The 27151-nt window shown below is 27.2% G+C and overlaps 1 protein-coding gene across 11 annotated transcripts in view; it reads right to left on the bottom strand.

Moving 5' to 3' along the window:
* The window catches only part of LOC114121276 (potassium voltage-gated channel protein Shaw), a 127724-nt gene that overhangs the window by 49290 nt on the left and 51283 nt on the right, over window positions 1-27151 (bottom strand). For 7 of the 11 annotated variants that reach the window (XM_050203941.1, XM_050203945.1, XM_050203943.1 and 4 more), the window contains 3 exons: window positions 18760-18848; window positions 18395-18666; window positions 6777-6894 (listed from right to left, as the gene is read on the bottom strand). In XM_050203941.1, the coding sequence (XP_050059898.1) occupies window positions 6777-6894; window positions 18395-18660 (384 nt within the window). In that variant the 5' untranslated portion in view covers window positions 18661-18666; window positions 18760-18848. Of the gene's footprint in view, window positions 1-6776; window positions 6895-18394; window positions 18849-27151 lie in introns of all 11 variants that reach the window. The other 4 variants (XM_050203944.1, XM_050203948.1, XM_050203950.1 and 1 more) reach the window with 1 other exon arrangement.

Below are 27151 nucleotides of genomic sequence, written 5' to 3'. Positions count from 1 at the left end.
GTATTATTGTCTCGTGCGTGTTATACAGTCGAGGTTTCAAGTATGGACACGGAAATTACGGTGAGGTAGCTATAAGGTATCCTATAGTTAATTCAATACGCACACTCTAGGAAATTCCGACGATAGTATATGAGATATGCGATGTATTATAGGTAATAGGTATATATAAGAAGATGAATGTAGGCGATTAGCATTACCGATGCGGCGTTGACGTACTATTCGCAATGAAAACTGGCATCGTCCGCCACGAAAACGCTATATGATGTATAGTGTGAGCGATAGTGTTTTACCGTTTACTGTGTTGAGTTTAAGAAGAAAATGAGAAAATTCCACAGTGACCCATCCTGTACAGGGAAACAACAACCGTGCGTTTAACGATATCAGAGACTATTGGCAAACAAACCATATTATTTTATATACGATATACGATAATATTATATAGCTATACATAACGCTATATGCCGCTATATTGCTACTTAGCTCGAAGGCCGAAAGATTAAACACCATCGCCTCAAAGAAGAAATGCCTGTAGTAATGTCGTTGTCCCGTAACAGTGATAGTAATAATATTGTTTCCAAGTCTATAACGTGGGTACTTCAACGCGCGTTAGATGACGTGTTAAGTGTTTAGGAAGTATAATATAAGCATATAAAATCCCAAACTGCCAAAGAAATGCCACTGTCGACGTACAATAATAACACTAATAACACATTATTACGTTATTACCCATAAAAACCGTTATCGAAAAAATACACCGAGAGTTTGTATTCGTACCTACCTATATAATCGATTTCATATATATATGTATTAATTTTTATCACAAATATTATTAACCAAACGGAAATACGTTGAAAATTCGTACTCAAAAAAACATAAAACGATCATATTATCAATACGTAAAATAAATAAACCTACGAAAAACTAACATGTATAACTTGACAAAATATTGTTTTACAGTCAAAAATGAATAAATATAAATAAATCATAGTTATTTGAAAATTATAATAATTCAAAGATGAATTTAATCCACATATTTCGTTAAACATTTACCATAGTTGAATCAACTTTAAAAAGAATCGAATTAATATGAGATCTATATAATTTATGATATTGCTTGTAAAAATATTAAATGTATTCTACATACAATAGTTTATACGTATTGTTTTCATAACTGAAATACATACTTCAATTTATTAATGTTTATAAAGTTTATATTTATAAAGAAATCTGCACAAGATAAAAAATATAAAATAAAAAAAATTAAAATAAAACACAATTTATAATAAAAACTGATAAACCATAATGTATTTTTTGCAATTTATTTATATATATATATATACTATGGTTAGGTTTATATAACTAAAAATATTAATGGTAAATGAAACACGTTATATTGATTTATTATAGTTTATATATTATATTTATGCATATTAAAAAATAACAATGATTTTAAATCATGTTTGAAATTCGTTTTAGGGTTAAATATTAATTAATAATTATTAAAGAGAAAGTAAATACCTACAATTAAATATAAACAACACTTTACGTATAATTCCAGATCAAATGTATTTAATAAATACTTTATAATTTTGTCTTGTTAATATAAATGATATTGCCAAAGTGTAAATCTAGAAAAATAATTTATGAAGGAAAATATTTATCTGTATTTAAATTATAAAATATCATAACGATATAATTGTTGGAAAGAGTTCTAGGACTAATAATATCTGTTTTTTTTCAAATTATATGTTATTTAAATTTAATATCTAAGCATACTATTATGGTCGAGTATATAATTCTGATTGATTTATAACCATTGTGTTGTTTAACATAAATATAATTATGTTTAAAATTGTATTATGAACGAGTGTAGTACATTTTATTGACTATATATACTCGTATTATGTACACAGTCCACAAGGTATTTGATTATTATTTGCATTTCATTTTTATTAGTTACGATAGTTGCCTGAGTTTATAGGGTTTTCGATGTGTAGTGCGGTGGATGGATATGTGTTACGGCAAATGGGAATTTCTCTGTAATCCTTCCGTAACAACGGCCCAATCATAACAGTGCTTAAGCCATATGCTGTGTGTCTGTCATACCATACCATGTCGCATCCCGACGATGAAAAAAAAATACATTTGCGTCATTTGTAATAAAAAATAAAATAAAAAATGAACGCATATATTATAATATTTTGTTTAAACAATTGTAAAACTCATGACGTACACAATAATATATTGAAATATCGTCACTGCGAATACATAATATTATGGATAAAGGCGGTTTAATTGGAAGGAAAAATCATAACCATGCTTAAATGAATCTTTGCCTTTTTAATTATCATATTTTAAGCAATCCTATTATGCACCGACTTGGGATATGAAAAATACTAATAATTTTGCTGTCGATGTGAACAATATTATGTATATATTAATTATTATATTATGGTGTTATTTTATGTATTCCGAACTCTGACCAAATCAGACCAATAAAATGTATAATTGTATTTAATTATATAAGTATTTTATAGATTCAAATTTATTATGTGATATAATTTTCTCGATTATATATTTATTTAATTTGAAAATAAATACTTTAACTTTAAATCGAATGATGACGGTTACAAGTATAATGTGTACATGCTTATATTATAAATAATATTAAAATAATAATAGTAATAATAATAATAACAATGATATTTTAAAATCTCTGTAATAGATCTTTAGCATAAATTTGCTTTTATGATTCTAACAGCCTTAATCCATCATTGAATATAAAATATATTATGCAGAACGATTTTAAGGGCAATAAAAACAATATGATTATAGACGTAAAAACGTTTAATGGGAAAAATGTTTTAGATTCATGACACATAATATCACAATAAGGCAATAAGTATATTATACTAAGTGCATAATATATTATGTAATATTATATGTCATAAGGCTTTGTGTACAATGGGATCACCATTTAGCTGTTACAGGATCCATAGTGCATGTCAACACGTGCAATCAACTGCGAATGTGCTTTACCGTCATGAGCCATGACGATAATATGACAATAGGTTTTTTTTTTAAAAAAACAATTAATTAATGTGTATGTATAGTATTGTTATTAAAAAAAAATAATAAAATAAAAGCTATTCAATTTAATTGATTATTGTATAAAAACAGTGTGCATATTGTGCGATGTCAGTCGTGTCAACAAAATTACTAAAGAAACAGTTCATTTAACATTGAAATTACTATGCCAAAAATGTGGCTACATTAAATCGTACAGACATAAAATATAATACTAAAAAATGGTTCTCCAAAACGAATTCAGTAAAGTTTGAACATAATATTTCGTAATTTGTAATGATATTATGCATATATAACATTTAGGATCAAGTGGAAAACTACGATAACAATATGGAAAGAAATAGTGAGCATTTAACTTTAGTAAATACATGTTTACCAAGCAATATTTTATTTTTATGGTTCGTAAAAAATATAATTTCACCCTGTATCGTTGTACAAACAAAATTAACTAGTATAATAGCGTGAAACATGAGTCTGTAAAAACCATTAGATAGCAGCATGCCAATATTAGTATAGTGACGAGGAGTTTTTTTTTTTTTTTTTTTGAAATCCATAGAAAGTGTTTTATCAAAAACTATCTTGCAATAGCTAGTGTGCTCCTTTTACGGGCACACTTCCACTAAATTTAATTGATTTTCGTCGAAAAACCAGTAAGCAGGCGTGATAAAATAATATAACTCTTAAGTCCAGTCTTAGAAGAAGAATTGTACAACAATAGTATTCTTTATTTCAAATCCTCGGACCATCATGTTTTCCTTGATGATAAATGTAGTATTTCAACCAAAGCTAATGGACAAGAAAAATTTCCATAGGAAAACGCTTTAGCGAATACTAGTACACTAGCGAGAGTGTTCGCACATATAAACCAATAGTATTATATTATTTTCTTCCAAAAAACTACCGCAGTGATTTTCTTTTTATCACCACACGCAAGAAATTTTATACGATATATTGTACTTAAAAAACTTGAATTTTAAAGAAGTATTAAAAATGCCTAGAAAAAAATGCTTTTTAGTTAAACTACATAAATTTATATTTATATTTGTTTTTAGTATTTATATATATTCATAACAATATGTTATATTATTATAATTTGTCTTAAATTATTAATTAACATTTTATAGCCCTAAGTGTATGTAACGATAAAAAACCAGTTAAATTTCCATCCGAAAATTGTTAAAATTATATTGTATACAATTACATCCCTACCAATAGTAAAATTATGTAATAATCATTTAATAAATTCTTTATTAGAAATGAATTAAAATAAATTGTGCTTATACCTTAAAATTTAATGTAGGTTTTTGAATTATACTACCTTGTATAAGTATTTATTTACTTATTATTTTTGTCATAGTTATTGTATTTTAGTGATAAATTATGAACGTATGTTGTAAAATAATATTTATCATACTATACTATACAAAAAGTTCGTTTATATATACATGTATTATGTTCTATACAATTTTAACTTGACAATGTTTTTCACAAACATACATAACCCGATAACTACTATATTAGTAAATTATGGTGATTAATTTTATTTAATTTTATTAGTAACTTGTTTTTATACGAATTATTATATTACATTTATTTAAAATATAATTATATATTATAAAATCAAAAAATGAAACTTAAAAATCTAAACATTTCTCCACTAAGTTAACAGCATAATTTATGTTCAATTATTTTAATTTAACTATATAAGTATACATAATATGGTATATTTATAAAATGGTTCAAGAAAATTTGTTTATAGTTGAATATTAGAGCGAGAATATAAACTTTTGTTCCTTTGGGAGTTAATACATTTCTGTAATCTCAATTAATGTCTAAAATGTTTTAAAAATTTTAACTAAAAAATCTTTTTACATTTTTTTTTTTTATTTTAATTGAAATGGTAAAAGCATATGATTAATATTAATTCACTTGTATAAGATAATTAAAAGTATATTTGAAATTTTATTGATTATTTTGATTCAAATACAATTAATAATACATTGAACGTACCACTAAAGGATAAAAATAAATAATTATTTTCCAAATATCTGCTTGCTTTATTATTATAAATATTATTAGGTATGTATTTAGTACGAGAATGACATTAATTGAATATTTTTATTTATTTTGACCTAATTTACGCTGGAATAAATAGAGGGATCAAATATCGGAAAACAAAAATGGTATTTGACGTCAATTGGTTTTACTCAAATTTCAAAATCCAATTGACATCTCTATACTGAACGATTTATAACAGAAAAAAATGTTAATTAACATAATCTCATATGACATTAAGCTCAAATACGATTCGTTATTCTTAAAGAATTCAAAAAATTCATAGAATGAAATAATATTCTATACAAATGGGAAATATTTTCCTTATTAGCTAGTTAGTTCAAAATATTTAAAATTCACCAATGTTATAGGTACTTTTAAATATTATAAATGTAAAATAATATAATATGTTTTATACATAATTTTTGGATCTGAAATTTTCACGAATAGAGCAATCAAGATTGGACAGAAATATTTAAATTCAATATGATAAATTACCATTATGTTAATTAATTGTCTATTTATTTATATAAATCAAAAATGATAATATGCTGAGTATTAAAATATATAGTTTGAACTACCAATGCATAAAAATATGAATTATATTTTATATTTTAATTATTTAAAATACCTATTTGATTTATTATATAAATAAAATACTTACAATAGCTTTAGGTTATTTTTTTTTTAAATCAAAAATCTATTACATAGAACTATATATTCAATATTGACTTAAAAAATAATAATTTAAACTTATATGAATTTTAAAATGTGATAGATTTATAAACATATATAATATTATATACTTACACAGAATTTTTTTATAAATCTGTTTTATCTAAATAAAATTTGATTCTAACGACATTTAAATGTAAGTGCTAGTACAATTATCTTGAACACAAAACATTTGGATTTTATATATTTGCTAGTAACTAGACTTTCATTATTATTATATTTATAATAATAAAAAAAAAAATCGTGTATATTGTATAACAATATATTATTATAGCAAATTATTTAAGAATAGTGTTAACAATGATTGATAGGATCTGTGTGAGTTAGAGGTCAAGTTAGTATTGGCAAATGGCGATACAGAGTTTAATGTAAATCAATAAAACGAATTACAGTTTAATTAAAAAAAGTTAGTAAGAATCAATGTAAAAATATTGAATGGATCAATAGAAAAATAACGAATAAAGAAACCGTATATCGATAAAAATTAAACCTTAATGTTTAAGCCTTTAAACCTATTCGTCCATACCCCTTTAATTTATATACATTTTAAAGTATGTCCAAATGAGATCCCTTAAGACTTTAATTTACCGCGGAATTTAACCAAACGAAGGACATAAATTTCAAAACTTCGGTGTCTCGCAACAATAACACAACCTAGAATAACAACAATAAAATGGTGTCGAACGATGCTGAACTCAAGGGATTTATAATTCAATATGTAATCAAATTCCGAGTACAGTTTAAGACCGTAATTATTATTATTATTATAATATATATATATATATATTATATATATCTTCACTAACGTTTATTATATATAGTTACCAGCTATGTTAAATAATATAAATATATTCCAAATAGCGTATTTATCGATGCAAATCAGTTGAGTAAGGGCTTACCTGAGTGTAGGTCATCCAGCAACAGGGTTCTACTTGATTCGCGTCCAGACCCCAAAATTCCAATTCCTCTTCGAACAACGGCCCGCAAACATCCGTCGGGTAATGAAGTTTACCCGTCCTGGAAGACAAAACAACTCCGTTATACAAAGTTCAAACTTCAAATACGTGATGAATTGCTGAATAATTTATGGAATTGTAATGGTTATAAACGTAGTGAAACATTCGATAATATATGTAAGTACTTAAAGTAATTTTACGAATTACGATACTTCACAAATACGTTAAGTATAATATACTTAAATATTTCAAAACAATAGGTATCCTTGAAAATAATTATTATTATGTAAATTTATGATATTTCTAACAATGATAATTATAATTATTATAATTAAATTGGGAATTTTTAATGCATTTTACGAAAAAATAATTTAATAATAGTTATACAAAAAATATAAAATATTTTAAAATTGAATTGTAATTTATTTTGATGAATTATTTTTGTTTGATTAAACTATACGAGTATTTTTATAACTTTTGCCTATTTATTTATGTAAATGTATTAGGAATTTTGATTTTTTCAACATACTAATTAAATAACTACTTACTCAATTTTAATCAAAATATAATTTTAGGATATTTGGTTTTTTTTTAGAAAATTGACAAATATATCAAACATCAAACATAACATAACCAATATGTTATTATAACCTATTAATTTTAGAAATTATATCAATTTACAAAATATATGAAATACAATTATAATAGCAATTTTAAATTCAAAATCGTTGACAAAATGCGGCTATACAGTAATAATTGTTATGGAATTCATAAAATGTTTCAGAATATTTAGTTAAAAAAGATGAACTTTTACCTTTTCATTTTCCATCTTTGAAATAAAAAATTCATGTCGTATATATAAAAGCAAAAAAAACTATAGCAAACTTTAGGATAGAATAACAAAAGATTCTCGGAATTTTTGAAACAAAATTGTACAAGTAGATGTTTCCTTTTAAAAATATTAGGTATATATAAGTATAATATTTAGAATATAACTATACAGAGAAGAACGAAAGATAATGAGTTAGATTAAAACTCAGAATCACTTTATCGTGAAGACTTTACATTAAAAACTGTATCATATAATTAAAAAGATTTTAGGTTTCTACATAAAACATAAAGTCGATGAATTAATATTATACTGCTTATATTTATATAGGTAGCTTCAAAACCCCTCTCTTATCACCCAATTGTACTTCTTTGATAATATTTTCCTTTTTTTATATATATACAAATGTATAAACACAATTGATCATTAGTTTAATTTATAAATATTTTTTATTTAAATGCGAAAAATAAAATATCAGGAAAATGTAGATTCCGGTCACGAAAAATGTCGCTTGACCACCTTCATACTGCGACCTACATCCTGTCGATAGTCACGGTCTCTCAACGTGCAGCATCATATGCTTAAGCAACATAATATATAGGTACATTATACACGCTATAAAATTAATGTTAGTTTTATTTATAGTATTATGATACTATTTTTAATTTTTTTTATACACAATGTAAATAAAATATAAGATGATTTTAAATTTAAGTTTTTACACAGACAGCACTTTAAGAACACCTGAAACGATTTCACCACTAGCTTTGTGGCAGCAACGCTTGACTTTTTGTGGTCACGGCTACTTTTAATAACAGTTAAACATTAAGATTTACATAATGTTTAAATGTTGAACATTTTATTTTAAACAATTCAGAACTCCCAATTTTTTTTTTTTTTTACTAAATTACTTTCATTTTAATCTTACATCCCCAACAATTTTCATATAATATTATTATGATAATATTTATTTTTAAATTTAAACTAGAGTTTTAGATCTAATATTCTAATATTTATTCAATTAAAAATGTTTAACAAAGTACATCAAAATTCCTGTAGTTTGAACTTTGTTTATTACAATAGAATCTTCATCATTATATAAAGTATTATTATATTAGCTACAGACGTACAGTGATTAGGCATTGATTAACTTACACTTTTCGTTTCATTTTCATTTAGTAAAAATTTTATTGTTGACCTAAAATGGTATCTATAAAAAAATTATCTTAAAAATACTCTGTATAATATAAATGCACATGTATACACTCGGAATTATGAAAATCATTACAGTATTTATCGTGTAGATTCTATAATTTTATATTACTCACAAAAATAATCACTGTTGAACTGTTATAATAATAGTATGACAAAACTACATTGAACAATTGCGATAGATTTGTAGCGGTGAGTGATCTACAGAAACGAAGCTTTGTGACTTTTACGTGACCATGTAATATTATTACTAGTGTAAAAAAAGTTTTTGCGGTGTTGAAGTCGCACCGTAATATGTATACTGTACACAGAAGCACGTGCATTGTTCTATCTAGTCGTCAACTATATATGTCAAAATCAATTGTACAGAATTTTTGAGTATTATATTATACGGCTGTACCTACCGACATATTATATCACACGATATAATATTATTCTTGTCAACTAGCCGAGTATCACGCACATGAGCCCACCTCAGCTGCAATCAATATACAGGATGATACTACTTTTACACGGACACGCATATTTTTTTAAGTCAATATTTGTTTATATATATAAAAAAAAAAATCTCTACAGCGTAAAAAATTTAAAATAAAACGTTACACAAAAATAATAATGAGTACATTTTTTAATCACAGTGGCTTTTAATTTTTTTTTTTTTTTAATCTACAGAATGTGTAGCCAAACGTATGAATTGATTGAATTTTTGTGTAAATGGATCACTCTGTATAATAAACTTTTATACTCGTCCACTGCTGACACCCTTTTATCTGTGGCCTTTTTACTCCTTTTGACGTTCGTCTCTATGCTCGCTGCCTTGAAGTTCTCCTTCTCGTCCTCCTCTGCATCACGATCTTCTGCACCACCGTTCTACCCGATTTAACGCCTCACTCGTCGTCTGGTATCGTATGTGTGGGTGGTAAATTCATTTCGTACTCTCTATCTAAGTGTATACACACACGTGCACGCTTATATATATATATATATATATATATATACATGCATATAATATTATATTGTATATCACGTACGATGATGCTCTGACGGCATCACCACAAAACTGCAGGTCTCAGCTGCTGGCTGTGCCTGTATAATATTATATATACGACACGCGCATATCATATAAGACGACGTCGCAGTGCATTCCGATCCCCTATCCACACCACGCAGCATTCCGGAAATTATTATAAATTTTACCCGGATTAGAGAGAGAGGGAGAGAGAGATTAAAGAGAAAGAGGGATATACACTATGCATATATAGGAGACTACTTTAATTACAATATGAACTACAGCATTTTCAAATTTGGTATGATTTCGAAGACAATAATACCATATTTACCTTAAAATTACAACTATGAAATGAATTTAAACTCGTGCAGTTGGTAGGTACTATTCAAAAATGTTACAATTTTCAATGTAAAAGTTAATACCAACGTTTTAAATATTTCCTTAGACTGTGTCATATCGTTTATTGGGTATATTTTTTATTTATTGTGTTTACCAATGATGTGGTTTGATGTCATAATTTTATTAGTATATTAATTATTGCAAAATATAAATTTATAGATTTTTAACTAAAAGATAAACTAATTAAAATCTTTTTTTATTATTAATAGCATTTAACAGAAAGAAAACAAAAATATCTTTATATAAGTTTTCAATTTTTAAAAGAATATATTATTTAAAATATTATAGAACTACTCAACATTTTCCGTTAGAAAATAGTTTAGTATTGTAGAACAAGTTTTCAGATTTCTATTTTCTTTTGTTTTATTTATATCTGGTTGTATTTTTAACAATTAAATACATCTGCTACGACAGTAAATGCTCACAATTAATAGTACAATTTAGATTTTATATGATTATAATGTAACTGCATATTATTATTAATAATAAAAAATACACATATATTTTTGTACATGGGTACGGTATTTCTTATACACTTATGATTTAATATAATATATTTTCGTAAACAAACAAAATGTCATAAAAATCGTTTACAATATTGTACTGTTTTATACTCCATGTAAACGGTGTATAAAGCTTAATTTATAAAAACAATGCTAACTTTGTATTAAGTGAACTCGAAGACATACAAATCAATATGTTTTAACGTTAATTTTTTACGTATAATGTGGTGAAAATAATTTTTTTTAAGCCAAAATTATCTATCAGGCCATTAAGCGTGATGAGTCAGTGTTGAGTTATGCTGAATCCGGCGTCATAGTAAATATTTAAGTGGTTTTAAACGTTTAAGTGCTGAACGAAAATAAAAATGTTGTAATACTTAGTAATTAACCATGTAATTTGATACTGTGTTGGTACAAAATAAATAGAGTATACTCACAAGGAGTTGCGAAACTCGAATAGCTATTTTTTGGTTGTTTTATTATTTTTCTTCATAAATAAATTCAAAATGTCATTGTTATACGATACCTACCGGAGATACAGACTAGTGATTTATGTATTTATACTTCAATAATCAATATACTTATATGATATATTATATTTATGCTATCACGACATCATCAGTTTTTGCTCGAGTATCGAAAAGTTTCTATACATAATATAATTGTATTTCATTATTCTCGGATTTTAGGGATCGCAATAAACAATAACGAAATTGAAAAAGTTTCCGCTTTAAAATCATCTACCACATCGATATTGTGCGCTACGCATATACATAAAATGCGTACATTTATTATTAATACAAAACACATATTACTCACGGTAATCATCAACTTGTAATCTATGAACATAGATCGTTCGCAGAATACAATGCTGCAGTTCCGCTAAAAAATTAATACGAACTATGCTTGGATCTCGGGAGTTAGATGATTATATTATTTTATCTTGTTCACCAGCAAAAAGTGTATGATCCTTTTATATTTTTTTAGAATCAGAGATTTTGTTATATCGCTACGAATATTTTGTCAACAACTAAAGTGCCGTTGATCCATTCTTATAACGAGATTCGTTTCTATTATCTCAACACACACACACTTTTAAACTGGCACAGTTCAAATGATGGTCGAATATCAATTTAAAAAGCAAAAATAGCATATTGTAAATAACCAACACTCAACCCAATAATAATAAAAATTCTTCTTTATTTATTTATTCTTTATTTTTTCGACTTACTCCGTTTTAAAATAAACGCCTCGTGTTATTTATTCAGAATAAAAGCTCTCATTTAATTACAGTTAATGGTCTATATCATATTATAACGTGAGTTCATATTACAGGGTGAACCACCATATAAATGTTAAGATCAATGATATTTATGGCTTTGAACTTTTAATTTATACAAACTTCTACAACACTCCAATACGACTTAATGCGTTTAAAAAGTATAAAATCTTTAATATATTTGAACATTTTTAAGGGGACATAAAAATATTCATATGTATAATAAACGATTTAAAAAATTAACTTTCTATAATCATATCCTAATCAAAATATTTAGATTTTAGACACAACGATTAACCTAACACCACGACTTGTACATGAATAATTAGTTAATATATTTAGAATATACAAAAAAAAGTAATAACACTAATAACTTATCAATAATATTTGTTCCGTAGATTAACAAGTCTGCAGTAAAAATAGAAAAAAATGTGTGTATTATTAGTTTGTATAATTTGTAAATGGATTATATTACTCTTATACACTTTTCGTTTATCATACTATAAATAAAATAACTTAATAATATAGTTTTGAATATCTATTTTTTATAGGCCATACTAATGTGTTTTCTGTTTTAAGTAATTATTTGTACGATTTTATACTTGGTAATATGAATAAATGCTTGTGGTTTTTGTTTAATGTAACAATAATCGTACCTACTCAAATTATTGTGTAAGAAAAGTTGTTCTACTCGTTTGCATTGTTGTTACCGTGAATAATAATAACAACACTTTGGCTATAAAACTAACATAATATTAATTGACAGTTAATATACTTAAATTTAATAAGCTAAATTAACTACCTACTAAAATAAAATAATCAAAATTATAGTTAGTTATAAAGTTTTAATATTTTCTGAGAAATTAATGAATATTTTTTGACAAATTCGGGGAACTAAAATTGAATCATTAAATTACAAAAAATATAATAATTAATTTCATAAAACTGTCAAGTTAAAATTTTATTATAACTTTGACATTGACATATTTTATATATTATTTCAAAACGTATTTTTATCCATTCAATAAAATATTGTTATGTATTTCACTACATACATATTATGTGATACATGTATGATAATTGTTAAAACATTTCGGGATAATCGTAGAAATAAAACTGGATCAAAATGGCGTTAAAATTTAAAACTATTACTAAATAATTACTAAATATACAGTTATAATATACACTTACTAGCTATACTATTTGAAATAATATTCATCCGTAGTTTGTTTAATTTATTTACGCTAAACAATACACCAAAAAAAAAAAAAAAAAAAACATCTAAGTCAATTTACTTTAAAACATCTATCAAAAGTATAAAATTGTTCGTGTTTATTTTATAAGTATTGTATTAATTTTGTTTAATTTTAATGTGAATAATAAATCTAAATTAAACTCAACCATCATGTTTTCATAATATTATTATATTTATATAAGTTAAATTTTTTTATTTATAAATCATATCAAAGTTTAAAAAAAAAAATCCTCTTTATTCCGTTTTTATTCTATCTCTCTTATTGCGATATATAAATATTATATAAAATGATATACATAATATATTATGTTTCTGTGGGTGTGTGTTTTTTCGACAAAAAATCAATATCATGTTAAAAACCCTACAAACATATTATCTAATACACATATATATTATGTATATATATATATTATGCAATGTTTGTATATTATGTGTATTATGTATATACATATTCTTTATGGTATGACCAAGTTTGTTGGGTTCACCGATAGATTGACAACCTGTCAATTTCTATGTTTGACAGCTGCTGTTTAAAGCGTATTAAACAACTGGGATACTTTGGTGGGCTTTCCAGTAGGGCGAGGGATTGGTGGCGACACTGTGATGGAGTGGAAAAGAAGGTTCACAAGAGTTTTCAGAACAATTCCTTAACACCAACGGTAATATCGGAAGAGTTGGTGAGGTGAAAACAATCATCATTATCTGCGAATTCTCATTTTTCCCAAATGATAATAACCATGACGCAGTCGTGGGTTCGACAATGACTAGAATATTAAGACCATTTTTGACGACTGGATGAGGTAAAGGGATTTGTAATATTATTATATTAAACTTAGTCCGTTGGTACCAATGTGTGTACTTATATTGTGTGTATATATTATATACTTAAAATGCGTAGAATAATAAAAAAAAACTACCCAACAAACAATTTATATAAAAAAATATTTCACTTTATAAAAATCATAATAATATGGTATGTAATATAGTCACATGATATGACAATGATATATTATATTATATCATCACCCACCATGTGACAGTTTCAACAAAGTTCAATAATATATAAAGCAATAAAGATATTGAGTTGAAACATAACGGAACATGATATATATAAATATATACATATTTAAATTGTGTCAACATCGATAAAAAAAAACTGAACTAAGGACACACATGGATAAAAATCCTATATTTACCTCTTATTAAGCCACACCTTAATCCTGCAGATAAAACGCTTTATATTACTATTTACGGTAATAATAAAACCGCTACTAACTTACAATATTGCAAAGTTACAATCAGGATTTGTAACATCGACAAATATATATGGAGAAGTTAATTATGTTGGTATACTTTGGTCTATGCAATAATAGATATATATATATTAGACGGAAGTTTGGATAACATCAATGTTTGAGATCATTTTGTTTACTTAAAAATGTATTTTTAACTAAAAATAAAATGTGTTCTTAGACGATCGACGAAAGCATTTCTTTGTTTAGGTATATAAAATATTAAATGTCGTACAGTAACGTATCGTGACATACAAATGTTTATTTTATTTCAATTTATAGTAAAACTGTTCATAGAAATATTTTTCGTACGATACAATAATTTATCACTGAAACAGTTATTAAATTTGCTTAAAGTTAATTTACGCGTTCACAAGTTAATTCTAGATTCTTTGAACAGCGGAAAAACGGCGGATCAATATTGCGTACGCCATACCCTGCAGCAGTCGTCAGTTCCCAGCGAGGAGAAAAATTATTACCTACATAGGTTCAAAAACGACAGTAATATCTTGCCGATTTATCGTCAGTTTTCGCACCGGTGTTGGTTTTTATCGGTCACGCTAAAATCTGCGTTATACCTCCCACCAGTTTGGTAAACGAAAATAATAATAATAAATCGAAATGATAACCTCGGCACCCACCTAATCTAACCATAATGTCCTTAATAACATACCTATCTATTGCAATACCTACGGAAATGAAATAAAAACGAAAATACCAAAACCTCTTTTTTACGTGTAGGCATAAAAATATGTTTCATTTTACGTGCTTTACCCATACTATAACGTATCGATATTCCATGATGTTATTCTATAGAGCTATAATCGCGGAAATTTTTACTCCTTATACAGCGGAAAGGGAATGTGCCATTAATGTTTTTACGTATACGAGTATACAGTATGATTATTGTATCGTTAAACAAGCAATATCTTAAAAAGTTCATAAAATTTAATTTTTTTTTTTTTATCAAATTATAAGATTTAAGTCAGTATATTATATTGCTAATAATATGTTTCAAAAATATACTTTGAATGGTTACAGATAAAAAGACATCTGTAATAAATGTCGTTATTTTTTAATCATACTGCTGATAAAAATTGTACTAATTATCAAACATACGAATTGAAAACAGAAACAATGTCATTAAAATATTTAAAAATTTTCAAAAATATTCACTAAGTACTTTTAATATTTAATCCAAAAATAAATTATGAAATCAATTTATAGATAATCTAGCAAAAATAAGTGAATTAAAAGTTATAACGCTATTGATAATCGTTATAAAATTTCGAACTGAGTTTTAAGATTTTTTTAAACAATCATACTGTATTTTTAGATATTTTCACAATTTCACGGTGAAGGTATAACTCATACCTACGATTTACGTGCGCTGTCGGTACGTTATTATTATCATCATTATAGTTTTACACGAGCTGCTGCAAAGATAAAAACGAAAAATAACGACGCTGTATTACGCCATCACACGGATGGACAAGAGGAGAAGTAAGAGATGAAGAAAAAATAATGTTAACACATTTATAGTATGATAATTTGATATAGTTGTCGAAAGTACTAAAGGAGTACGACATGTGAATGAAGTTAAAAGTTTAACCTTACTCGTGCTGTGGCTTGTTGGTCAGTTTGTTTGTGTTAAACAGTTGTGTACGAATAATCAATTAAACCTGTCTCGTTAGAACATTTTACCTTTTTACGTAGGGAAATTTAATGGTTTTTTTTTTTTGTTTTGTTTTTTAACTCTGAAAAAATCATTTTTATATTACATATTACTACTATATTATGACTGCAACGATAAAATGCAAACGAAACCAAGTTATAACTCCAACCAATGATTGACATAAGGTAGGCATTTAGTGAGTTGTGAGAGTTTTATGGAAGATGAATGAGTATAAAGTGATATTCCGACACCTTACTGTCTAACACAAAATAATAAATTAAAGAAGAAAACAAACTTCTGAAAAACATAACTAAATATTATATTATATATATGTATATTTTACTAAAAATAAAATACCATTTCTATATTAACTTGTAGAAAATATGATCGATTTAAACGTATACATTTTACAAGGTACCTATATTTTATTATATATGATAATAATTTTCCAAACTTATTTTAATAATTATTATAATATATATATATATATATATATATATATATATATATATTAAGTAAGAAAATGGTTATATACTCGTATTTAATTTTGGTAAGATTTCAAGATTTAAGAAAATTACCACTAAGTATAAAAAATATATATATATATATATAAATATGCAATTTAAAGTTTTATATTTCATACAATATAATATATAAAATTAATTTACTCTAGCCGAGGACTACTGTTGACTACTATGATATCCAACCAAAGAATCTATAGGTACATACTAATGGGTAACCGTAATAATATGCTATAATAATCGCAGTGAGTTGATTCTCGAGACCTACTTACACCTACATTTTGGTAATTAATTTCATTCAACCGAAAAATCGTACGAATTTATGTACTAAAATGGGATAAAACACACACACACAATATATGTACTTATATTTATATATATTGTGTAATAATATAAGATGCGTAATTTAAAAGTATTTTTATTGCACATTTCTACTCCTATTGTATTTTATATTATTCAATGTTATTATTGTTTTTTTTTCATACTTTTAAATCCTATCAAGAGTTAATGCTGTGAACAGAATCACCTTGCTTTAGCTTAAGCTGATTATACATATAACAACAATATACACGAAGACCACAATAGTATTTTTAAATGTAAATCCCTTAAATCTAATATTCATGTATATTGAAATTTGCATTATAGTAATATAAACTTCGAGTAGCTATAAATATTATTGTTCAACAGCTTAAAATATGGATTGTGAATATATTCGGTATATGTGTATTGTATGTTATTATGTATAAGAATCTAAAACATTTTTTATCACATAACACAATATTATAAAGCATAGTAATATAACACGCGATTATCAAATTAAACAAAAGGTTCATTTTTCTTAAACTTTTTAACATAAATAGATAATTCATTGTTCATCAAATTAATAATAATTAAATATTAAAACGATTATAAATATTTAAAAAAAATTTTTTTTCCAAACACATTCAATTAACATTTGACCACATTAGTATTTATATCAGTAAATAATATTAATTATTATAATATACATTTATAATATTTTTTTTGTTTTTATATTTAATTTATAGATGTGGTTTAGTCTGTAAATATATTTTTCGTAATAATTACAGATGATCTTTAAAAATTAATTAAATAAATCATAATATTGAAGAGTTTAATATTTTATTTGATATATTATAAATTTTTCGTAAAAGTTTACAAGCTTTATGTGTAGATCATGCGCTCGAATATGAATAGTAAAAATGAATTACCTTTTTTAATTACGCAAAATTAATATTGCTCTCTGTATTCAATTTACACTTTTAGTGTCAAATACTTTATACGTAAATTATTTAGTAGCAATTTGAAATCCATAACTTTGATTTAACTCAACTGAATATTGTTTATTCGTTTTCAATAATCTCACCTCACTATATTAAATGCAAATATTATGACGTATAAATCCATAATATTATGCTATATTTAATATTATATTATATAAATATTATCGTTCGTACAATATTATAGTATAAAAAGCACGAGAATCGTATGATCACGCATTTTTCTGTATAAATCTAGCTATACAAGGTCCTTAAGTTATATTATCGTAATTCATATAGCATCACTCACCTGTAATAGTTGAGGACCTGAGCAAACACGCCCGGATGTCTGTCGAAGAAGTATTCGTTTAGCACCGGGTCGTAGTTGGCCAGCGCCTCGGTCAGCCGGCTCAATCTCGTGGCGGGTATTTTCTTCAGGGTCGCTTTGTAGGTCTCGTGCCTGATGCCGCCGACGTTCAGCACCACCCGGTTCTCGGCGTCTATGTTCAGTATGTTCATCATAGTGCCCGTGCAGCTGGCGCCTCCCGTCGATTGCGGCTGATGACCACCTACCATGTTAACCTGAACAGAACGAAACCACTGCAGCCACCGTTTAACGTCACCCTCGACCGAACTCCGATTACCGCGGTGGTCATACCACTACGTCCGACAAACCTTAACATGGCGTTTTCATGTCTGCAATGGAACCCAGATGCACCTCGACCGTGGACTGTATCATCCACACGCCAATCTTCCACCCCATTCTGAAACACCAGACGAAAACGACGGTTAACAATCAATTACAATTTAAATCAAACTAATTAATAAAAAACTATTCAGAAAACACTCTAGTTATAAACCGTCTTATCAATAAGTTATTTGGTCCGTTTTTATTGTTTTCCGCGACAGTGAAAAACTATGTTAAGTATCGCATTGATATTCACCGTCACATTTCCGTTTATTATTACAGTATCTACGTTGGACGTATTATCATTTAATTTCATATATGTATAATATTTTTTAAGTATTTATTTTACAGTTTTAAGTCACTAAAATATGTTATAGGTCTTCTTTACAAAAATAAAGTGTATTTTTGAGAATCCAAAAAAAAGGCCTATAAGAAATAGCCTATAAGAGCGTTTTCGTTCCACGGCTGTCTTGAACGACTATTCTCGAGCACAGTTTGGTGATAAAAAGAAACGACTATGTGTCGAAGCATGCTGCGTGTGTGATTATTCGAATGGTTACTGATGATATAAAATACAAAGGATGAAGGTTTCAATAACCATCCTGCACACCAGTGACTCTGTAGCCACTGCAATTATTGTATACATCAATATTGAATAAATCGATATTGCTCGGTATATTGTTTGAACGAATCGGGATTATTTTCTACTATTAAATTCCTATTCGAGATATCACATTTTCGTTTTAGATTATTACTTAAAGTCATCGATGAAAGGATTAAACGGGCTCGTTATTACGGTGTTTTTGAAAGAGTTGATTAAATACTATAGCTTCCAAACCCTTTATTCAGTTTAGCTCGAGTTAGATGTTTAATGAAAAAGAAGAGATCGGCTTATTGAGTGAATGAGACGTGTGCACAATATCCAAACGCGTACCTATACAACATCGCCAGACGAAAGGCCACTGCAACGCACGAGCTGCATCGTTTAATGACTTCTATTTCACTCTTAACGTAGCTCGTCAACTATAATCGATGTATACTACATTACACTGTTCCCCTGAATATTATTATAATAAGGTGCAGGTTTCCGTTTTGTGTTCGAAAAATCTTCATTCTAATTATAATGGCCGTCATTGATGAAAACCGTTTCATTTCACTTGTACAAACAACATTTTCAACGACAAAAGAGGTTTTTAATAGTAGTTTATATTTTATTTTTTTGTTGCAGCCACATCATCAACCATCATCGTATCCATTGGCCGAGATCCAGTCAGTCATTTTTTTTTTTTTTTTTTTTTTTTAAACAAATAAACCCAGACCCTTGAGCGTGACGGTGAAGCAAATAATGGGGACGGGGGAGAAGAAGGTATCTTTACCACGCTCGATAACGACTCTCACCTCCGACACACACACACACACACTCCTATGTATTCACGTACGTGATATTTTTTTTTAGCGAAAAGGGGTAAAAACTTTCAAAGCGTTGTCATGCTATTAACGCCACCAAGATAGAAATATATTTCATAATTTACAGCATTGCATATTACGATGATTTACAACTGTAATTTATTAGGGGCACATTTAGGGACAATTATTAATAATTTAATTTTTTTTTTTATAAGTAAGTAAGAAACAGCTAAAATAAATATACTTAATACATATTATAGTATACTCCTTAGGTATAGATTGAAAGGATATTTTCAGATTTGGTGACTAAGCACATCAACCACCTTATATTTATTTATGTAACTTGTTTTAAAGTAATTGTCATTAAATTATTTTTGAAGCTGGAGTTCACGTATTTAATTTCAATTGGATCTTAATCAAAGTCGCCAATAGTAAGGTCCTTATTTTTAATTTAATCAACTGATCGTATAAGCGTTTAAAATATATATCTAATCCTATAAAAGTATATTTCACTAGATAAAATCATAAAATTTATTCTAAATTTTGCTGCTAAATAGTTTATTAATTAATGTACGCACTTTATTTATGATTATTAAAATACATAAATATGAAGTTTTTTATTGATACTTTTAACATCGAGTAGATATAAATGTTGTTTAAACATAATATTTTTAAGTATTTTTTACTAAGGAATGGTACTTATTTTATTTGTTACAAGTTAATACTAAACATTCAAACCTATCTTCTACATGTCAAAATGTACCTCAAATTTGAATAACAATAAGTTCAAATTTATAATTAAAAGTTTTAAAAGTTATTGCACCCACGAGGTTGTGATGAATTACATAATATTTGAAAATATTTGGATTATAAGTAAAAATTATTATTTTAATATTTTTGTTAAAAAATGAAATGTAATTCTCATTCAAATCCTATTATTCTCACTTATATTGATTGATACATAAAAGTTGTTACCTATATAATATTACAGATAAATTCACAGTTTTATAAATCTATTCTAAAATATAAGAATAAAGTATAAACTGTGTTTGATTTGGAAAAAATAGTACAGTACTCTGATTCCATACAACAACAAAAAATGTGTTCTTCAGCACATAAATAGGTATACATTATTATTTTTATTATTTTATTCATAAAATATTGTTTAATTAAATAATAATAATTTACAATCAATGAATAATAATAAATAGCATTGAGCATTTTTAAACGAATAAAACCCGTTATTTCAAAAAGTTTATTTATTATATCAGCTATGGAAATATATATATTGATAGTCTAAATTCCAAATACTCTTGTATATATTTTAATAAATCATTTATTTTGTCAGATGAAATGAAGATAATACATTTTGACATCCTATCGGGATCATCGCTCCTGCCTCTTTAATACTGAGCTATTGCAATTTGCAAAACGCTTATTCGAAATAATCTGAGACGGAACCTATCTTTATAAATGATGCTTTAGAATGACGATTGAAATTTTTAATGTGTCAATTGGTCCCTAACGTCTTAAACCTTCAACGACACCACCACTGTGTAGCACTAAAGGTGCTGCATTTCTATACATAAACAGTTTAAACCATAAACTTTTTAACATGAATACATAATTGAGAAAAAGATAGTTAAAGATAGTAGACGATTCACTATTATAGCATGTGTGTATATAATAATAATGGGTTGATTAATTTGTCACATTAACCAAGCAATATAATTGGAAACATAACGATTTTTATTATTATTATTATTTTTTTTTACTAGTAATATACGCGCTTTGTACTTAATGAGATATTAAATATTTTTTATTGTAATATTAAACTAGCTAATCATGTTTATAAAAATAGTATACGTATCTTAACTAAAAAAAAAAATTTCAATTTCTCAGAAATAATTCCGAGTTTTTAATAGAATAGGCACACCATGGTTGTATACGTACATATATATAGCAGTTGTTTCTGTGGAGTAATTCATGGAGAGTTCGTATAGTTGCATAACGAAAATTAAATTATTTACAAACAGTAGTGTCCGTACCTACACTGCAGAGTTAAAGCCTGTGCGTGCACTATTCTAGTATATATATAATAATATGAAACAATATAATATACGCACAAGCGCATTACTTCTGCACTATAATACACCCTTTCTTGCCATGATGCTTTTCATGTTATAACAAGAACACAATCTAGTGCTAAGCTAGAGTACGTTATATTATCATAGGATAGTAGTTTTCAGTAATTTTGCACTAAAACTAATACTGCATAATGTGTACCCTCTGCATACACTGAAAACGTCTATACCAGTTTAAATAATACGTCTGTGTGATCTACGTACACCGTAAAATATATTATAAATATAATAAAAACGTTAAATGTATTGGATTCGCAAACAGATCTATGTATAAACGCCTGTGATGAATTGAAACTCAACTACTATTAAAACGTTGAAAATCGAATGAACAATAATTATGGAAGGAGAGAGGACGTAGTTTTACCTATTTATTAAAACTTATATGTTGACACAATCAACCTGCTGTTGTAGATTTTCGAAGCCAGTAAAATGATTTTTGGCAAATTAAAATATCGTGTTATTACGTTTTGACGACTTATTATTTACAAGAAGAAAATTAATTAATTTTATTCTCAAACTCTAAAAATAATGACAAAAGTTCAATTCGCTTTTGCCTCAATAAAACCATAAAAAAAAAAATGGATTATTTTTTGTATGAAAATATAATATTGAGGGATATGACGGTGACATTTTTTTACAAAGGTCGTATACAATTTGTGATTCATTGCGATTCATTAAGTTAAATACGAATTTTTTTATGAATATATTATTAATTTTAATAACATTTTGACGGTATTTTAAAAAAAAAAAAATCACGATAAATAAAATTGTAAGGTTATTTTGACCAAAAAGTAATTTAAATGCGTCTTTAGTAAAATACTAAAATGTAATACAGGTTAAGTGGCAAGTGCAGTAGTTTTAAGTAAATAATATCAAAAAATATAAATTAATATTTTAAATTTTATATATGTATATATATTTTTTTTATCGTGTAGTATGAAAAATTAAATGTTTTAACGTTATATTCCAATAATAAATAAAATGTTAAATTCATAAAATAAAATACATTTAATAATAATAATTCGTAATACGATTGTCAAAAATATCAATATCTGTTATAGTTATATGAATGTGTATAGTTTTTTCATTACATTTATTTCTATTAAATTGTATCAATATTTTCATTTCAACCTAACATTTTAAAAAGTATGACATTTTATTTTTTTTTACATTTTTTTAATTTTGTACATGGGCGTGGTTAAGTTGAGTTTCAACTATAAACTCAATAGGTATGTATTATGTATATACAATTTTTAAAACTATATAGTTGGTAGCTATATTAATTTATCATTGAAACAACCTACTTAAGTGTTTTAAAACCACGAAATATTAATGATCATGGTGTAATAAAAAAATATTGATTGAAATCATATCAGCCAGAATAGGTAATAATATAAATAATAATAGGTAATAGATGTAGGTATATAACGTAGTATATAAACGTTATTGTATAATATGTTTGGTTTTCCGCGTTTTAAAGTTTTATGAGGATAATTAATATTATTTATATAATAATATCTGTACCTACTATAGAAGTTATTGTTTAGTAAATCCATTTACTTGAAACGCGTGTGAACAGTATAAATTTATTAAACCGTTAAATTCAAAAAATAAATCATTTTAGTTGGCTATATATTGACACTATATAGTCGCTCTTTGTAATTTTTAATAATATTTTGTGTGACCAAAAATCCGGTTGTTCTATTATGTATACACTGTAATACCGTACACTCATTACTGTATTTTAATATTATATTATTCTGCCCTATAGGCTAACTATAACCACCACGTGCGTGGAATTTCATTTTTATTTTACAACATTAGCTCAGTATACCTACATAATGTGTAATATATACAATTATATTATACATGTATATGTGAAATTGAATGTAAAAACCTCGTTTTGAGGCCGTTTTATTATGTTGTTCCGTGGTTTTTGGGAAAACTAACTTGGAACACGCGAACCGTGAATTTTAATATCGTCTTACGATTGGTCATTAGAAAAACCTATATTTTGTGTGTTTGTGCACGCAGAGCAGGAGAGTAAGTTTTGAACCCCTCGCCCTCCGTCCAAAAATCATTTAACAATCGCGATACCAGCTTTCCCACCCGTCTGTACTATATATCCTGTACGTTCGACCCCTACACACCATCATTCCGCTACGCCTTATATAATATAATATATATACGAATGTCAAAATATCCACGAAACCTCTAAGTCGTGCGGCGTGTGTCCGCCCGATATCGATTTTAGCGTACACCTATGTACACATCACCACCACGTCACCAGTAGCGATCGCGATAGAGTGGAGGCATATCAGAGGTGGTTGTGTGTGGCAGTGTGGCGGTAGTAATAGCAGTAGGGGGGGTATGTGCCACCCTTATATCGATTCACGAGTCGTCCACCCATTCTCCCCATACACACACATACACACACACACACACACATCCACCTCCCTTTTCGCCACCACGGTACCACCCTGCCCGTCACGGTCGGTAGCAGCGTAAAGCGTATTCTGCTCACGGACTTATATCCCAAACTTCTCGCACACACATCCGTCACGCGTCTATACACACCGCTGCTACAGCCATCGTCATCGCCGCCGACAACGGGGGGGGGGGGGGGTTGGACTTCGGCAGACGCCCGAAAACGTCGTTGAGTCCTCTAGATCTCTGATCGCACTTGACCGTGAGGGTGTATAACGAGGACTTTGAAGTTTTGCTGACCACCACCACCACTACCGACTCAACTACCACCACCACATGGTATATGTACACTCACATCTCGAGTGCCAACTACAGTGGCTGAAGAGTGATATATATATATCATACTACCGTGAAAAAAATAAGAATTTGAAAAATATATATCGCCCACGTAATATTATAATATTGTGCATGTGAGTTATGCACAGTAAATAAGTAAATATTTTGAGGAAATTCCACTGCCTATATGCATTTTATTCTCAGGGCAACAGGTAGGTGCCCAAAAATATTTTATATTATCGTATCAAAATTCCAATTGATAATACAATATTGTTTACTCAGTAAGACGACATTTGTTTTATTATTTACTATTCTTCAATTTAGATTTAAATTTGATCATGATTATAATTATAGTAATGCTTATCGTAATAAATTATATATAATATTATTATTTAAGTGATGTGACTGTTGCAAAATTACCAGAAAATAGTTCAATTGTATTTGTATCTCACATACACCCATCATCAGCAATTTAAGCACGAATTGTGTTGTGCTATCGTCGAATAAAACAATTAATATTGTTCGAGTTTCTATAAATCGGGTGTTTTTGTTGTAGTAAACAACTAAATAATCATTTGTTCGACACATAGCCTGTTTGTACTATTATAAGCGTTCTTTAAAAACAAATTGGACAGATTTGTCTAAAATATTACAATTCTGTTCGTAAAAGTTATAAATAATTGTAAGTATAATATGTTTCATTAAAACGTTGACATAATTTAGTTTGTTATTTTATAAATGTATTCAAGTTGGAAGTTGTTTTAAATGCTATGCCAGAATTACCGAATTTATGTGCATGCTATGAATTTATAACTTTGTTTGGAATAAATTATGGAATTAAAAAATTAAAAAGTTTAACAAAACCTATTTGAAGATTTCCTAAAAAAAACTTTATGCTCGGCATATTCATTTAATTAACTTTATATTTCCCTACTGAGGTGCAAAATACAGTCAAAGTCTAGAGAAAAAAAACCTATGTGGAATTTATTACGGGATTTTCGTTTATGAAGTATTTTTAACTACCTAATATTATGTTTAAACATGGTAGCCCTACTCAATTTTCCATTTTCCTGTGTTGAAATAAGTAAACAAAGTAAAAAAGAACAAACGAAAAAATTGTAGGCCACCTTGTGTGTTGTATGCAGATATAGGGCATAATATATTATATTATTATATTCTTGTGCGGAATGTTGATAGTCAAAAGGCTCATAATATTATGCACATAAAAATCCAATGATAAGCTTGATCATGGAATGCGTTTTTTCCACCGTAGCAACAGTGGACTTCGTAGAGACTTTTCAATTTTGGTATTTTTATTATTATTATTATTATTACAATAGATATTGGACCTCTGGTTGGCCACGTCATGGTGACGATGGTAGTGGGAATGACAACTACCTATGAGCACGGAGATAAACGGCAAATATATTGTACATATTATGTGTAAGAGAGAGATCGGGGGCCGGTGATTGATGGTTTTGGCGCTTGCGAAAGGTATAGAGGACGTCTGCTGAGAAGACGTTTCGTCCGGCTCATTTATGTAAGGAATTCGGAGGTCATTTCGCGGAGCGCGTCGTTCGGTCACGTACCCATACGGGTAAGTAGGTTTATGTACATTGCGATAGGTAGCAGCTATATTTTAATACACTACCGGAAAAGGACTTCTATATGCTATATATTCGTCTGAATTTATACAGAGTGATTCAAAATGTATGTTGCAACCATATTTTTATAATATAAATATTCAAAATATCAAAAAATGTATGATATTATATGTACCTAAGCTTTTTTTCATTTACAATATCTAAAATTACTCGTAATGTTTTTACATAATATAATGTGGATTTTGTGGATTAACTTTAGAATAACTTTAAAACAAATAGAAATAACTGTGATTGAACGCGCACACTACTTGACGATGTGTCGATGTGTAGTCGAAATACAATTCATAAGAACTTAAAATGACTCTCAAACATAGAGAGTTTTGCATGTTGTTTAATCACTAAAATGTATTAAAATATAAATATTCACATTATGTTTACACGCATAGAAGTTCCCATATAAG

Source organism: Aphis gossypii, chromosome 3 (assembly GCF_020184175.1).
Source record: "Aphis gossypii isolate Hap1 chromosome 3, ASM2018417v2, whole genome shotgun sequence".
Classification (NCBI taxonomy): domain Eukaryota; kingdom Metazoa; phylum Arthropoda; class Insecta; order Hemiptera; family Aphididae; genus Aphis; species Aphis gossypii.
This window is presented reverse-complemented; position numbering and strand designations above follow the sequence as displayed.